This window comes from Monodon monoceros, unplaced genomic scaffold (assembly GCF_005190385.1).
Source record: "Monodon monoceros isolate NGI ecotype Baffin Bay Population unplaced genomic scaffold, NGI_Narwhal_1 Super_Scaffold_6, whole genome shotgun sequence".
NCBI lineage: Eukaryota > Metazoa > Chordata > Mammalia > Artiodactyla > Monodontidae > Monodon > Monodon monoceros.
In genome coordinates this window covers 100,094,068-100,110,441 of record NW_021703783.1, presented here as the reverse complement: position 1 = coordinate 100,110,441, position 16,374 = coordinate 100,094,068, and the positions used below count along the sequence as shown (strand labels likewise).

Here is a 16,374-nt window from a genome sequence, read left to right as displayed (position 1 = left end):
AAACGTGCTAGGTCCCTCTTTATAGTTTTTTCCCCTGCACATATTTTCAAGCCTATCCTTTTAGCAGGTTGGTCTGCAGTCTGTGTCCGACCTGTTGTAGCACTCCATGGACCCGTCCATGGCATGTCTCTGCTGGTTCTTTCTCTTGGTGCTTTGTTTCCCCAGCAACTTTGTTTATCACGAAATATATCTGCTCCAGGGAATTCCCCGGCGGTCCAGTGGTTAGGGCTCCGTGCTTTCACTGCCGTGGGCCCAGGTTTGATCCCTGGTTGGGGAACTAAAATCCCACAAGCCACGGGATGTGGCCAAAAAAAAAAAAGGCTGCTCCATGCCCCTGAGAAATGATGCCTTCCCCACAGCCTAGGATGTAGGCGCCTTCCCCCAGACCAGGTTCCCCTTTGTTTCTGAGTGGCACCCAGGAGTGACATGTGACTATCAGGACCATTTCTAACTAAGTCATAGATTGAAGTTTCTTGGATCTTCCTGGGGGTGCAGACCAGGGCCGGGACCCAGCACCCAGGCCCACGGAGGCTGTGGGCTTTCCAGGAAGCTCCACTGCCCCTGCCCTCCCACCACGCCCCAGGATTCGGGAAGGGGGCAGGTTTCTCCTGATTCCCCTCACCGTGACGGGGCAGCCCTGGGATCCCCTGGTCTGGGCCGCACACTTGGAGCCCTCAGCGTCCGGGCTGGGAGACGCCCAGGAACGCGGCTTCCTGTGCTCTGCGTCCCTCTGCCCTTCCTCAGGGTTTATACTGATGATCCTGATTCTTTATCAGCTCTCACAGGTTTTTTTTTTTTTTTTTTTTTTGAGGTACACGGGCCTCTCACTGTTGTGGCCTCTCCCGTTGTGGAGCACAGGCTCCGGACGCGCAGGCTCAGCGGTCATGGCTCACGGGCCCAGCCGCTCCGCAGCATGTGGGATCTTCCCGGACCAGGGCACGGACCCGTGTCCCCTGCATTGGCAGGCGGATTCTTAACCACTGCGCCACCAGGGAAGCCCTCTCACAGGTTTTTAAGAAGTTTTTTTACATGTATGTTTTTTTTCTCCAGCATTGTTAGTTGTTTTCAGTAGAATTGGTCCAAACAGCGTGGGCTACCGTAGGGTGGGAAATGGAACTCGCAACTTGTTTTTAAACAGACAGGAGTCCTTCTTTCTCCTGCTGCCCTCCCAGCATGAATTTAAATTCACCACCGTGTTCTACCCATTCCTGTGTTCACTGTTCCTTTCGTAACCCACTTCTTCCTTTTGAGTTCATATTTCTCCTTTTTAAAATACAGCTGTCAGGTCTTCTTTTAGGAAGCCTCTCTAAATAAGACCAAATATATTTACTTCTCCGTAAGTATGTATGATGAGTTTTGGGTTCACAATTCTTTCCACACAGTAGCAATGAATTATTTTCTCCATTTTGAACCAGAAATAATTTGGTGTTTCTGCCTCACTTTTTTTTTTTTTGGCCGCGCTGCATGGCTTGCAGGATCTTAGTTCCCCAGGGATTGAACCCCAGCCGCTGCAGTGGAAGCGCGGAGCACTAACCACTGGACCGCCAGGGAAGTCCCCTGCCTCACTTTCTTCTATATACTCTTTCCTGTTTTGTGAGCTTAATTTGGGACAAGAGCCTGTTCTTATTTTTATTCATTTATTTACAACAAGCGACTTCTCCTTCGCATCCATTATACTTAACTATGTATTTCCTCATTTCCCATGGTCACCATGCTCTTCTATGGCTCTACCTTTTTTTTCGGCTCTGATCCTTTCCTTGCTTGGCTGGAAGGTCTTTGTTTTTTTCCAGAAAAGGTCAAAAGTTGCAGACTTCTCACTTTCTGCGCAGAGGAGGAAGTTTTCACACACATGAGAGAGAATTCTAAAGCACAATCGCTTCTTTTGAGAGGGCTGCACACCGAGCTCTAAGGATGACCCTCAGAGCAAGGAAGCGTCAGGCTTGGGGACACAGTCCTCCTCGCCGCCACGTTATGTGACTAACCCACCGGGCTTGACCACTAGCCCCTGTGGCCAGACAGGGACTCAGCTGCCTCCTGCAGGTGGCCTCTCCTCCGATTCCAGCCACTGCCCTGGGGTGCTGTCCCCCTCTGAGTCATCCATCTGACCCCACACCTTAGGTACATCAGCCCCAAGATGACAGTGGGCGAAGGATGCAGTTGGGGGCCAGGCTGGGGGCAGGCCATCATTTAGATCTTCCACCAACGGGGAAGATTTTATCACCAACCCTGTTTAGAACTGCCAGAGCATGTTGATAAAAAAAGGCAGACCAACTACTCGCTGGCTTTATTAGTTTTTAAACCTCCATCAGTCTGGGGGGAGGATGGTGGAAGCCTGCGGCCCCCTCCCCCAGTCCGCCCCTCCTGCATTGAGGACAGACAGGCACCCACTTTATATTGCGTTGTTGGTTTCTTTATCATTGAATTTGGAAAGTTCTTTATAGATTCTGAACACAAGTTCCTTAGCAGGTGCATGATTTGCAAATATTTCCCCCCAATCTCTGACTTATCTTTTCACTACTTACCAGGGTCTTTCAAAGAGCAGAAGTTTTAAAGTTTGATGAAATCCAATTTATTCATTTTTTTCTCTTATGGGTCACGGTTTCAGTGTTGTATCTAAGAATTTTTTGCCTTACCTAAGGTCACAGAGATTTTTATTGAATAAAAATGTGTTTTCTTTTAAAAGTTCTGTAGTTTTAGGTTTTACATTGAGGTTGACAGTCCATTTTAGGTGAACTTTGCATGTTGTGAAAGGTGTGGACGGAAGCGCATTGTTTGCCTGGGGACACCCAGTTGATCCAGCACCATTTGCTGAAAAGACTACCCTTTTCCCGCTGAGTTCCCAGCATGTTTGCTGAGAATCAGTCGTGCATATGTGGGCAGGGATAGGATGCTAGGCGGGCGGGGCTTGTTTCTCAGTCCTGCAGGGTCTTTGTCCCCATCATCTTCTCACTTGCGTTGCTCCCAAAAAGAATTCTGCGCCTTCCTTACCTCGGTTCCTCTGCACATCACATGTCTTTTTTCCTCTGGTGGCTTTTACAGTTTTCTCTTTACCACTGGCTTTGAGCAAACTGATCCTGGTGTGCCGTGTAATTTCTTCATATTTCTTATCATTCATCAGTCTTCTTGGATCTGTGAGTTTATAGTTCTCACCAAGTTTGAAAATTTTCTATCATTTTTTCAAGTTTTTTTCATTCCCCCATTCCCCCTAACCACACATACATTAGGTCACTTGAAGTTGTCCTACAGCTCCCCAGTGCTCTGTTCTATTATTTCCTCACCACTGTCACCATCACCATCATCGTCACCATCACCACCATCACCGCCATCATTGCCATCATTGTCATCACCATCACCATCAACACACCTTCACCATCGCCACAATCCCTCTCCATCTACTTTTGGATGTTTTCTATTGCTATGTCAAGTTCTCCAGTGTTTTTTTTTCCAATGGCTAATCTGTTATTAAACCAGCTGTTGTATTTTTCATCTCAGGCACTGTAGTTTTCATCCCTAAAAGTTGGATTTGGGTTTTTTTTTTTAATATCTTTCATGTCTAACATGTGGAATACAGTTACGGTAACTGTTTGAATGTTCCTGTCTACTAATCCTAACATCTCTGTCGGTTTTATTTGATTTTTCCCCTCATTCTGGGTTATGTTTTCCTGATTCTTTGCATGGCTTGTAATTTTCTATTATATGGTAGACATGGTGATTTTTACCTGTTGTGTGCCGGATATATACTTTTATCCATACAAATATTCTTGAGCCATTTCTGAAATACAGTTAAGTTCCTTAGAAACAGGTTAACCTTTGGGGGTCTTTAAGATTTGTTAGGCAAGGCCAGAGCAGTGCTCCATCTAAGGCTAGTTATTCTCCTACAGAAGCAAGACTCTTGCATACAGTGTACCCGGGGCCCCGTGAGTCACGAAGTCCCCAGTCTGGCTGGGAATGGGGATAGTCCTGGCCCCGGGTGCGGACAGGATGCTGTCCCCGCAAACCCCTTGGGCTTCTCCTCTTCCTGCAGCCCCTCACGTCCACGTGCTCATCCGCTCTCTGCCGAACACGCATTCCCCTGCTCTCTCTGCATCATCCCTCCTCTTGCGCTCATCCTGCAAACTCTGGCCACTTCCGTCTGCCCCATTTCTCCACTTCGGGAGGGTGTCAGGGGTCCCAAATTCCCCCTCCCTCTGCCACAGCCTGGAAAGGCTCTCAAGACAGCAGGGCCCTCGTTGGGCTCCCCCGTCTGTCCCCAGCCCTCGGGCATGGCCATCTGTCCCCATCCCTCGGATGGCCGTCTGTCCCCGTCCCTCGGGCATCGCCGTCTGTCCCCGTCCCTCGGGCATGGCCGTCTGTCCTTCCCCACGTCCGCTGTCTTGAGACTGTATCTTGTCTGGTTTCCAGGCTGCTTCAGGCTCGAGGGAAAATCTGACCCCTGTGACCCCATCTTGGCCACAGTGGGATCCACAGCACTGGGTTTCTTTCCCAGGAACATTTCAGACCTCGTAGTTCCTGCTGCCTCTTTGAGTTGTTTCTGATACGGTCCAGTCGGGGCTCTGTTGAGTGATGGGCCAGCGCGTCCGTCCGTGTCTCAGCCGCGGTGCCTCTGCCCCCCCTTCTCCAGGGTCTCAGTGGTCAGCCACCGTGGTCCGTGGGGATGCCTCATTCCTGCTCCACTTTCTCTGCAGTGAGGAAGCCTTTGGTGCACCCTCGGCCTCTGCTTCCCGCCCATCACGTGCATTCAACAGTTCCACCTGGTCCCACCGGTGTCCCCTCTCCTCCCGGCATTTTTGTCCTTTACTTCCCCTTGACCGTCAGTCCAAGAAGCTGGTCTTCCTGATATGCTCCCGGCGTTTGCCTGGGGCCCGGGCCCCCTGGAGGCACCACTGAGCACACACACCTCCCCTTCCTGGGCACATTGTCCCGCCCAGGGTTACTCCCCAGTCTGACACGTCACCAGGCGTGAACGCCACGGCCCTGAGTGCAGCAGAGAACCTGGACTGCCAACTCCATGGGGCGCGGGGCCCCCTGGGGTGTGGTGGCTCCCGTGGAACCAACGCCCCTCCCCGAACTTGAAGCATCCGCCTGCAAATCTGGCAGAGCCAAGGCCGAAGATACTGCTCGGCCCCAGCGCCTGAACGTGAGAGCCCAGCTCCCTGCACAGCACTTGGTCCGGCCGCAGTTTCCGGTGCCCTGACCGAGGCCGTCGGGGCCAGGCCCACCTGGGCCGGTGCAGCCGCCTGACGGCGGTCAGGGCTTTACGCGGCAGTGCCCTTGAGGTCAGGCCCCCCGTGCCCCCAGCACACCTTTGCTGTTGCCCATCTTTGTTGTCCATGGGACCCGCCAGCTTGCCGAGGGGGGCTCCTCTGCCCCCTTGCTGGCCAGGCGGGGGCCCACTCCTGGCGCCCAGTGGCCATCTCTGAGCATGGCTCAGGGTGGCCCACCACTCACCGGGGGCCTGGTTCCCTGACTGCACTGGGGCAAGTAGGGATGACTCTCCCCGCGACTGTGCAGCCCCAGAGCACCCCTCCCCCACCCCCACCCCACCCCCCAAAGAGCCTTACCCAGGCCCTGGGAACCGTGGTACTCACCCTCCTTCTCCCCTCCCCAGGAAATATTTTCAACAGCTTCTGCCGCAAGCCCCCCACGTCCATGTCCGGGTCCGTCCTGGAGGCCCTGACCCTCTCCACTGCCATGAAGTGTGCCCCCCACGACGGCTGCTCCCTGTTCCTGCGCGTCAAGGCCTCTCTCACGCTGCATGGTGACCATGATGGTGGTGACACCCAGGAAGTGGGGTGGTGGGCTCAGGGCTCCTTTAATCCCCGTGACAAGCCGGGGGTGGGGTGGGCCAGGGAGACCCTGCTAACTGCCCTTCACAGAGGAGGGGAGGGAAGGGCTCTGACACCTCTGCCGGCCCCTCCCTCCACCCAGAGGGCCTGCGGGGCCTGGAGGCCTGCTCCATGAGCCTGGACACCCAGGAGACACAGTGCCAGAGCGTGCGGGTCCCCAGGGCCTCCCGCCGGCTGCAGGTGGGGCAGCAGGTGAGACTAGGGTCTGACCCGGACTTGCGGGTCCAGCCCCAAGCCGGTGCCGGGCAGCTGCACCTGTCCCCTGGCCTGCTCCCGGCTGCCCTCCCCTCTTGGCCACCTGATCCATAGACCGTCCTGGGGCTCTGCCACCCCAGGCCCAAGGAATGGGTGCCCCTCCTCCTCTGCCCCAGACCCTGGGTTCCAGCTGTGCGGTGTGGAACTGGCCTGGCCAGGGGTGGGCGGACAGAGGTCCCAGCTCCACCAGTTCCCACCCGTCCCTGCCCAGCTCCAGGTGCACTTTGACTGCTTTGAGGTGAGCGTGGCCCAGAGCCTCTACGTCACCCTGAGGACTGTCCCCCACTTCTGCGGGGTCCAGCTGGACCAGCGGTACCATGTGGAAGGTGGGCCGGCGCGAGCACAGCTGCCATCCAGCTTCCCAGGACTGATTCAGGGCGGGACTCACCCAGGGCAGGGGGCAGGGCCCCACGCTGGACGGCTCTCAGCAGTGCATTTGGCTTAATTCAGCGTCTCCGTTTCCCTGGAGAGGAAGGCCTTCTGGAAACCACACGGGCAGAGGCCCAGCTGGGGGGCGGCCCCTGGTGCAGAGCGGGCTGGGCCCAACACTGCCTCTGTCGTTCGCAGACTGCGCAGACGAGGACGTAGGGAGGAACGTGCCCGACTGCTTTGGTGAGGCCCCCTCCCCGGGTGGGACCTGGGCCCCATGGCTCCTGGGAAGACTCTCAGGTGGTGGCAGGCACCCACGGGCCTCCCACTGGGATCTTCTGCCCTCCCCACTCGGGAAATCATGATGGGTCCTCAGGTGGGCGACTCCCAAAATACCTGGGTCTGGCAGGGGTCACCACCTGGAGGGTGTCAGCACAAGGGAGCCCTGTGCCTGGTGACCTCTGGCCCCAGCGTGACCTCACCTGCTTCCCTTCTACAGCTGGGAAGCTCTCCTACTCGGTGGACCGCAGCCGCAAGGTCATTCTGGTACAGGTGCCAGAGTCAGGGGGCCCCGACTACTACGTGCGGCTCTGCCTCAAGTGGTTCACCTGCGAAGACGCGGGCGCCCCAGTGCGAGTGAGCCCCCCCCCCCCCGCCCCGGCCCCGGCCCCACCCCGGCCCCGCCCCCGACCCCACCCCAGCCCCGCCCCAGCCCCGCCCCAGCCCCGCCCCAGCCCCGCCCCCGCCTCTGGTCCTCGCTTGCCGCCCGCCCACGGTGCCTTCGCTCCCCTGCAGGTGACAGCGAACGGGGTCTCCCGGAGGGTCTCTCTGCCCTACAAACAAGAGTTGTCGTGCCTGTGCCTTGAGGTCAGTAAGGATGTGGCCTTGACAGCCGGGAGTGGACAAAAGGATGGGCAGACCCTGCGCTAACCCCAGCCCCTCCCGCAGGGCTGGTCTGCGACGCCTGACGCCGTGCGGATCCAGACCTGCCCCTTCGAAGATGGCGAGTGCCCTGTGGTGCCAGGGGGAAGGAGGGGGGAGCGAGGAGAGAAGGGTGGGAGATGGGCGGGTCAGAGGTGCCCAGCAGGGTAGGGGCTGGCCTGTCCAGCTGGGACGGCTGACTCGAGCGGGGGTGAGACGGGGTCGGGGGGACAGGCCCAGCCTCAGCCCTTGAGCCTGCTTCGGACGGCAGGCAGCCAAGTGTGTTCCGGGCAAGCCCTCCGAGGCGGCAGAGCCTGCGCGTGGACGTGAGCGTGCAGGAGAGCGCGTGTCGGCCGGTGCACGAGCACGCACGTGTTGCAGCCAGGCCACCTGGAAGAGCCCAGGCTGCCGGGAGGGGCTCCCGGAGGGGTGCGGGGTGCTCACAGAACACACACACAGACTCGGGTCAGGCCCAGAGCCCCCGAGAGAAGGCACCTGGGTCCTGGGCCAGCCCGATGGTTACTCTAGCAGGTGCTCGGTCCCGTGGCCCACGGGCGGCTGGGGTAGTGCCAGCTGATGCCAGCCCTGGGGGAGGGTCCCTGCAGACACGGAGACACTGTGGGACGCCATCCACTACCACCCGGGGAGCCAGGAGCTGAGTTGGGAGCCTGCCTGTCCCATGAGTGGCCGTGTGAGTCTGTGCTGGCGCCCAGGGCCAGGACCCCAGTGCCTGGAGCTGGAGCAGTCCGGCCGGCCCGCACACAGCAGGGTGAGTGCCCCCCAGGCAGGGATGGGGCGGGGATGGGCGGCCAGGGCCCTGACCTGAGCGCCCCTCAGGTGCAGTACCCTCTTGTGGACACCCAGCCCCAGCTCTGCCTGAAGGTGAGTGGGCCAGTCCGCAGCCCGCCTCGTGCACTACCAGGGCTTGGGGAGGGCGCCCAGGAGCCAGGGGAGGGGCCCGCAGCCACATATCCCCCTGTGCCTTGCCCAGCCCTGGGGTCCAGCTACTCAGTGGCCCCTCTGACCCCCTCCTGGTCCCATGGGGATGGGGCGGGGGGAGTGTAACCAGTCCCAGAGGGCCACGAAGGAGGCCCGCCTGTCCCGGCCCCCCACCTGTCCCCCGTCCCTGCACACGCGGCCACACCCCGTCCCTCGGCCTCCCTGCAGTTCTCCACGAGCCTGGGCTTCCCGGTGAGGTGCCCTTTTGAGCAGCTGCGCTTCCCAGGTGAGCCCCCCGCGGGGCGGGAGGGAGGCCGGCTGGGGCCGTCGCAGGGCGGCCGCAGCAAAGAAGGTCTTTTGCTTGTGTAAATGCCTCTTGGTCGGGCGGGCAAGACGACAGGGTGCTGGTCACTTGTGGGGTGGCGTGCTGGGCCTCACCCCTGCCCCCCGCAGCCTGGAAGATGACCGTCCAGCTGGCACCCGCTCCGGGCCACCTCCGGGTGGCCTTCTTCTCGCCCAGCCCTGCCCACTTCCAGGTGTGCCTGTGTCACCGAGGCAAGACGTGGCCCCCCGCGTGCCGCCGGGTGCTCCAGGCCACCCCCATCCCTGTGGTGAGCTGGGTGTGGTGGGCACCGTCTTGGGGACCTGGCGGGGGAGTGTGCTGACCCTTCAGTTCCTCGGAGTCCCCAAGCCAGCCCTGGCAGGGAGGGTGCTGAGAGGGCTGACTCGAGGGCTCCGCAGGGACGCAGAGGAGCCTGGTCTGCACCCCCGCTGCCCGTGACCTACCCCTCCCTCGCCCAGGGTGACCCCACAGAGGACCCTGTGGTGGCCTTTGTGGATATTCCCGGGGACCAGGCCTGCGCACCCGGCACCTGCATCCAGGTGGGTGGTGCTGTCCTGCCCACCTCCTCCACTCCCAGACCTCAGGGGAGCCCCCGCCTCCCCAGAGCTGCCCTGGGGGCCCCTCCAGCTACACAGTCCCTCCAGCCAGTGCCTCTGGGGAATGCGGGCGGGGCTCAGGGAGCGGCTGCTGGCTGTGCTGACCCGCTCTCGCTGCCTTCGAACCCGACCTGCAGGGCAGAAGGACCGACATCCAGTTCTCCGCCCCCCAGCAGCTGTGCGACCTCCAGTGCGGTGAGCGCCGGGCCCAGGCCTCAGCCAGAGGAGGCAGGGAGGACAGGCCCTCGGGGGGCTGCAAGAGGCAAGGGCTAGACCCCAGACTGGCCCCGGGAGCCCCGTCTCCCATGTTGGAGTGGGGGCGGGGCGCACGGTACAGGAGACTGGGGCTCGGCAGGCGCCCTGACTTGGGCGGTCAAGCCCGCCCCAGAGCCTCCAAGCACCCAGCCGGGTCCCACGGTGCCAGGTGCGCTGCGTCTCCTCCCTGACTGCTCCGACCCCAATCAGGGCTCTGGTTCCAACTGTGCAGGAACGCGATGTCCCCAGCCCACCCTTCGCCCAGCCAGCCACGGATAAGCCTAACCCTGCAGGGCCTGGGTGTGGCCCAGCAGGGTGGCTCCTGCCCGGGGGTGGGGGGGGGCAGTTGGGGGGAGAGGTGGGAGGGGTGACACCAGCGCAGGGTGAGTGACGAGCAGGCACAGCCACCTGCAAGCACAGAACCTCTCCTGGTAGCTGTGGAGAGTGGACACCCTGGTCGTGGGGGGAGCATTCCGGTGCCCAGGGCTCTCGCGGCCCTTTCTGCACATGGGCAGCTGGGTAGGTCTTGAATGGCCTCTGAACTCAGCTGAGTCACAGCAACTCCAGGGCAGCCCCAGTCCCGCCCGCCTTCCCTCGGGAAATGCCCCGGGGCCCGCGGAGGCTCCTCACGCCTGTATCCCCCAACTGCCCCCCACTCCCTGACCCAGCAGAGCTTTTCAACCGAGTCTGGGTCCCATTCCCCAGCAAAGGTCACCTCCAGCAGATCACAGGTCAAAGGGGCGATGGTCACCCCTAGGGGCCTCATGTCTGGACTGGGGCTCTAATACCTGCCAGCCAGGTGGCCCGGTGGCTGGCCTGGGGCCACGGCTGGAGCCCCAGTGTTATGCTGGGCGAGTCCCAGAGTCCCAGGAAGCAGTGAGAGTGACTGGGCCCAGTTCAAGTGGTAGGCACCTGGGGGGCATACTGCCCTTGGGGTCTGGGCGGACTCCCCCGGAGACGGGACACTTGCCTGCCGCACGGGCACTGGCTTGGCTGCACTGGGCAGTGCACCCTGAGCGACTGGGGTCTCGGACCCCTCTCCTGCCTTCCACCGCACAGGCAGGGCTGGGCTGGGGGCGGCTGTGCCCCCAGACAAGGGTGGCACTGGGCCACCTGAGCCAGCCCCCCATTCCTGTCTCTCCAGCTGCCACCCAGGGGACAGCAGCCTGAGGCCAGGTGTCTCACCAGGAAGAAGCAAGTGCTAGGGCCTGACTGCTGGGATGTGGTGAGTGGCAGCTCACGCCTGGGCACGCCAAGCCTCTGACTGTGAAGGCTGGGCCTCAGAGCAGGCGGTGCGGCGGGTCTCACCTGGCCCCAGACCGTGCCACCTATGTGCCTCAGCTCTCCAGAGGCCTGCGGCTCCCGCGGGCCCTTGGGCCATGCCGGGGCTTCCAGTCAAAGGACCTTCAGCCCCTCTGAACCCCCCGGTGGGGTCCAAGAGAACGGCTGGGTGGGATGCACCCTTCCCCGGGTGGCCCAGCCCCTGACCTGCCCCATCGCAGCGTGGTCCCGGCTCCCTCTGGACAACCGGGGGCACGGCCTGCACCTCTGGTCCTGAGGACAGTGTTCTCTGAAGTGCAGAGTGTGGCCGCGCCCCTTCTGTAGTTGGGCGGGTCTGGGGGCCGGGACATGCCCACAATGGCTGGGCTCCACATACCCGGTGGCCCCCTGCTGCCCAGGCTGGGCCTTCACTGGCCCCCCAGTGTCCCTCACACAGCTCTCCCTCGACCCTTCAAAGACTCTGCTAAGAGCTCGAGGGAGCCCACGGCCCGAACACCACCCTGCACCAGCCCCCCGCAGAGCTCAGACCACCTTCCACTCCCCAGGCCCCCAGCGAGGCCAGTCCAGTGAGGGCTGGCTGCTTCCATTGGCCTCAGGGGCCACGTGCCAGGACGAGCCATTCTCAGACAGTCACACTCCCTGAGGGCCACTGTGTGCCATCTGCGCTCAAGGACCACAGGGGGACCCTTGACCCTGCAGTGTCACTTCCGTGTCCCAGGCCAGGGGTCACCCAGCAGTTGGCCGGCTGGGTCTGCCCTCCCAGGACCCTCCTGCCGGCTCACAAGGACCACCGGGCCATGCCTCCCGAGCTGTGTCTGGAGTCACCTCCACGAGACCACGGTGCATCCAGGCCCCGCCCTGGATGTCAGCTGCGCTGCGTCTGCGTCTGTGCCCCTACACCCAGGCCCTGGCTGGGCTGTCCCTCCTTCAGCCGGACACAGTCCACCGGGCCTTCTCCTATCCCTCTCTCAATGGGGCCTGCTGCCCCCAGCCGACTAGGGGGGCAGGCAAAGCCAGCATGGCCCCTCGCTCAGTAAACACTTGTCCACCTGGCTCGCCTCTTTCCTTGAGGACAGAGATGGGGTCTGCAGGGCAAGGTGGCCCTTAGGGTGGGGTTGGGAGGACCACGGGCCTGGGTATACCTCCTAAAACAGGATGGAGGTCAGGACTGCAGCTGGGGCGAGGGTGGAGCCACGGACACGGGTGGAGCCTGCTGCCCTCCGCCACGTACAGCCCCGCCTGTATCGCAGGACATCCCCAGGCTAGGAACGCCAACAGCCCCACAGCCGCCCCCGTGGGTGGGGGGGAGAGTGGCACCCACGGGTGGGTCAGGGCCACCCGGCGCCCACTCAGCCCGCAGGCCCGCCCCCTGACAGTTGGCAGGGGCTGCACCACCCCTCGAGCCCCAGGCTCCCACTCCCCTACCCCAGCCAGGCCCGGTCCCCTGCCCAAGGGCCCTGTGGAGACCCCTGTCTGCCCCAGGTGTCCCCTCCCCATCAAGGCACCCGGGAGGGTGGGGGACCAAGGTCCCAGCTCTGGCTGGGGCCCCCTCTCCCCGTCCCACAAGCTCCTGCTTCCCATGCCTGGACCAGACCCCAGCGGGACCCAGGGCCACCCCAGGAATCCTGGCCGCCTGGGGCTGGGAGGGCGGACTTGCTGGGGGGGGTTGCGGGGAACTGACCGGAAGCAGGCTCCCCCAAGACTCCTCAGCAACCCTGGCCACCCCAGAGGGCGGAAACAGAGGCCCACACAGAGGCAGCGGCCGCGCTCCTCCCCAGGCCTAAGGGTGTGCAGGGCTACCGGGGACGGGGAGGGGAGGGACACGCTCTGGTCCCAGCTGCCCCACTGTCCAGTGCGTGCCGTCACCAAGTGGTGACGCTTCTGAGCTGGACCTTACATCCCACCTCCACATCAGGATCTGGAACCACACCCAGAGCCCCATGGCCCAGCAGGCCCACAGCCTTGGCCATGGACCAAGTAAGACTGGCCCCCCCGCCCGCCAGCGGGAAACCCCATCCTCACCCCTGCCCCGGAGAAACGTGCTGATGCACTCGGGCCCCGGATGAGGGATGACTAGGGTCACCCCCGCCAGGGCTCACAGCTTAACTGGGACGAGCCTTTGGACATCTGTGTACCTCATTCATTCCCTCATTCATTCCTTAAGCAGGTACTGAGCACCCACTGGGTGCCACCCTGTCCCAGCACTAATAACAAACAGCACTGGCCCCGGAGTGGGGGAAATACCTGGGTCTGCCCTGAACTGCGGGGCTTCTCAGGTCAGGATTTTCAGCCCTAAACCCCAGGCAGACAGGGCCATCGGCCACCCTACCTGGAGCGGACCTTTGCCTGGGGAAGACAGACCACAAACAGCTGAATATGTAACTTATAACGGGGTGCCCAGTGCCAGTGTGGGAAGAAGGGGCCCAGGAAAGCAAATAGGAAGTGTGGAAGGGCTGCCATTTAGAGGAGTGTGGTCCCGGCAACGCGTGAGTCTGGTTCTAACAGGATGGACAGGTGAGGGGCTGTGGCAGGCAGGTGGGGCCATGGGGTGCCCTGGCTTGGATACGGGGGTACGAGTCAAATAGACCAACGTTCCTCAGTGTCTGGAGGTGGGGCTCCATGGGCTGGGACGGAAATGTAGCAGCAGGAGCTGGTGTTTGCACGTGGTAAGTTTGAGCTGCCTCTGTTCGCCAGTGCTTCTGTAGGGCCTTCTGGGTATCACTCCGTCAGTGAACAAAACAGACACAGACCCCTGCCCAAGGCAGAGAAGAGAGGCATAAACATTAAAAAAAAAAAAAAGAGTAAATTATCTAGGACATAAAAGGTTTATTCAGAAAGAAAAATTGGAGCAGGTTAAGGGAAGGAGATGGTCTTGGGGGCAGAGTGGCAGGCTGGGTCTCACGCCAAGACAGGAAGGAGATGGAGCTGGTGGACCAACAATTAAAACCCAGTGAGTCGGACTTCCCTGGTGGCGCAGTGGTTAAGAATCCGCCTGCCAGTACGGGGAACACGGGTTCGAGCCCTGGCCCGGGAAGATCCCACGTGCCACGGAGCAACTAAGCCCGTGCGCCACAACTACTGAGCCTGCGCTCTAGAGCCCGCAAGCACGGCTACTGAGCCCACGAGTCACAACTCCTAAAGCCCACGTGCCTAGAGCCCGTGCTCCACAACAAGAGAAGCCACTGCAATGAGAAGCCGCGCACCGCAACAAAGACCCACCGCAGCCAAAAATAAATAAATAAAATAAATAAATTTATTAAAAAACCCCCAAAACCCAGTGAGTCCTTCCACAAGGGTAGAAAGGGATGAAACAGTTTTATTATTGGATGAGCATTAAGAGGCTGCAAAGACAAAAACCTCACCCTTTATATGATCCAGGCAGGTACAACCCATTCCGTACGGGATCTCAAGAAAAAGAACTGAACTCGAGCCTATTTTGTGTGATAATAACACAGCCGCCCCAGCTTCTTTGATTCCTGTTTGCATGGAACGTCTTATTCCATCCTTTTACTTTCAACCTCTTTGTGTCTTTGTATGTAAAGTGAGTTTCTTGTACACAGCAAGTGTACAAAGGTGGATCGCCTTTGCCAATCTCTGTCTTTTAATTGGAGAGTTTAACCCATTTAAAGTTTTTAAAATATATATTTTATTTACTTATTTATTTTTGGCTGCGTAGGGTCTTCGTTGCTGCGTGCAGGCTTTCTCTAGTTGCCGTGAGCGGGGGCTACTCTTCGTTGTGGTGCATGGGCTTCTCATTGCAGTGGCTTCTGTGGTTGTGGATCATGGGCTCTAAGTGCATGGGCTTCAGTAGTTGTGGCGCACGGGCTTAGTTGCTCCGTGGCATGTGGGATCTTCCCTGGCCAGGGCTCGAACCCGTGTGCCCTGCATTGGCAGGTGGATCCTTAATGATTGCACCACGAGGGAAGCCCTCCATTTACATTTAAAGTGAATACTGAGGGACTTCCCTGGTGGTCCAGTGGGTAAGACTCTTTGCTCCTAACGTAGGGGGCCTGGGTTCAATCCCTGGTCGGGGAACTAGATCCCACATGCATGCCACAACTGAGTTTGCATGCCACAACAGAGACCCTGCGTGTCGCAACTAAGACCCGGCACAGCCCAAATAAATAAATATATTTTTAAAAAATAGAGTGAATACTGAAAAGAAAGGACTTACTTCTACCATAGCTATTTGTTTTCTTATATGTCTTACATGGTTTTTGTCCCTCAGTTCTTCTATTGCTGCCTTTTTGGGTATTTAGTTGATTTTTTGTGATGTACTATTTTGATGTCCTTCTTTCCTTTTCTGTATTTTTTCCCCAGTATTTTCTTACTGGTTTCCTTGGGAGTTACAGTTAAAATCGTAAACTTATAAAAACCTAGTTTGAATAATACCAATTTGGTTTCAGTAGTAAACACTCTGCTCCTACACATCCACATCCCTCTCCTGTTGTTGTCACAGATTCATCTTCATCTATTGTGTGTCCATTAACATAGATTTATGACTATTGTTTCATGCATTTGCCTTTTAAATCATACGGAAAAAAACAGAGGAGTTACAAACCAAAACTGCAATAATACCAGCTTTTAGCTTCTCCCATGCAGTAACCTTTACTGTATTCTGTACTTTCTCGTGGTTTCGAGTTACTGTCTAGTGTGTTTTCATTCAGCCCCAAGGACTCTCTTTAGCATTTCCAGTAGTGAAGGAAATGAACTCCCTGAACTTTTACTTATCTGGAAACATCTTACTTCCTCCTTCATTTCTGAAAGATAGTTTTGCTGGATATAGAATTCTTGGTTGACAGGTCTTTCTTTTTCTTCAGGACTTCAAATATGTCCTCCCACTGGCTTGTGTTCTCCAAGGCTTCTAATGAGAAGTCTTCTGGAAGTCTTGTTGAGGAATTCCATGGAAAGGCCAGAAGGGCTGCGGCGGCAGAGGCCCCAGCGTGCGCACAGTGGGCATAAGGAGAGGCTGGGTGAGGACGCTGGGGGGGTGGGGGGGTGGTCAGAGCTGAGGAGGGGAGGAGAGTTTCCAGGAAAGGATCGACTGTCACCAGGCTGCGGGCCAAGCGAGGGGAGCTCTGATCATGGCCATCTGGAGACAGGAACTCACCTTGATGAGATGAGCCCTGGGGGGGAAGCCCGACTGCAGAGGGCTCTCGGAAGGAGGGTGGGGGGACACCCCCTGAGTTTAGTCAGGAAGGAACAAAGAAATGGTCGATGCCTCAGAGTTGCTGGGCTCTGACGTGTTTGGCAGTTGGGGGGGTTTCTAGCTTGCAGGAACGACAACTCGTGTAGGGGGGCGGGCTGCAGCTGCGAGCTGGGCTCTGCGCTGAGGAGGGCTGAAGGGCTTGTCCTTGGCTGGTGATCTCTGCCCCTGGAGGTCGAGCAGAGGCCAGGGTTTGGGTGTCCAGCTTGGGCCACCAGAGGAAGGGGAGGCAGCTCGGCAGGCAGGGCGGGGAGACGGGTCCTGGCAGCGGGACCTCCGGACAGCAGCGCCTGGGCCTCGGCGGCATCTGCACCTCTCGGGGCAGCTGTGCGCGCCCACCTCGCCAGCCCCCAGCAACAGGTC

General features: G+C 59.2%; 1 protein-coding gene across 13 annotated transcripts in view; it reads left to right on the top strand.

The window, feature by feature from the left end:
• IL17REL (interleukin 17 receptor E like) overlaps positions 1–15,662 on the top strand; it is a 26,922-nt gene extending 11,260 nt beyond the window's left edge. The window contains exons 1-16 of one of the 13 annotated variants that reach the window (XM_029205793.1): positions 2,733–5,276; positions 5,609–5,758; positions 5,929–6,038; positions 6,313–6,427; positions 6,669–6,713; positions 6,970–7,106; positions 7,266–7,337; positions 7,419–7,473; positions 7,997–8,160; positions 8,229–8,273; positions 8,559–8,616; positions 8,784–8,941; positions 9,072–9,212; positions 9,407–9,531; positions 10,669–10,749; positions 11,524–11,858. In XM_029205793.1, coding sequence (XP_029061626.1) covers positions 5,650–5,758; positions 5,929–6,038; positions 6,313–6,427; positions 6,669–6,713; positions 6,970–7,106; positions 7,266–7,337; positions 7,419–7,473; positions 7,997–8,160; positions 8,229–8,273; positions 8,559–8,616; positions 8,784–8,941; positions 9,072–9,212; positions 9,407–9,531; positions 10,669–10,729 — 1,395 coding nt within the window. In that variant the 5' untranslated portion in view covers positions 2,733–5,276; positions 5,609–5,649 and the 3' untranslated portion in view covers positions 10,730–10,749; positions 11,524–11,858. Of the gene's footprint in view, positions 1–2,732; positions 5,277–5,608; positions 5,759–5,928; positions 6,039–6,312; positions 6,428–6,668; positions 6,714–6,969; positions 7,107–7,265; positions 7,338–7,418; positions 7,474–7,996; positions 8,161–8,228; positions 8,274–8,558; positions 8,617–8,783; positions 8,942–9,071; positions 9,213–9,406; positions 9,532–10,668; positions 10,750–11,504; positions 11,859–15,625 lie in introns of those variants that run through there. The other 12 variants (XM_029205791.1, XM_029205792.1, XM_029205786.1 and 9 more) reach the window with 12 other exon arrangements.
• The last annotated feature ends 712 nt before the right edge of the window (positions 15,663–16,374 follow it).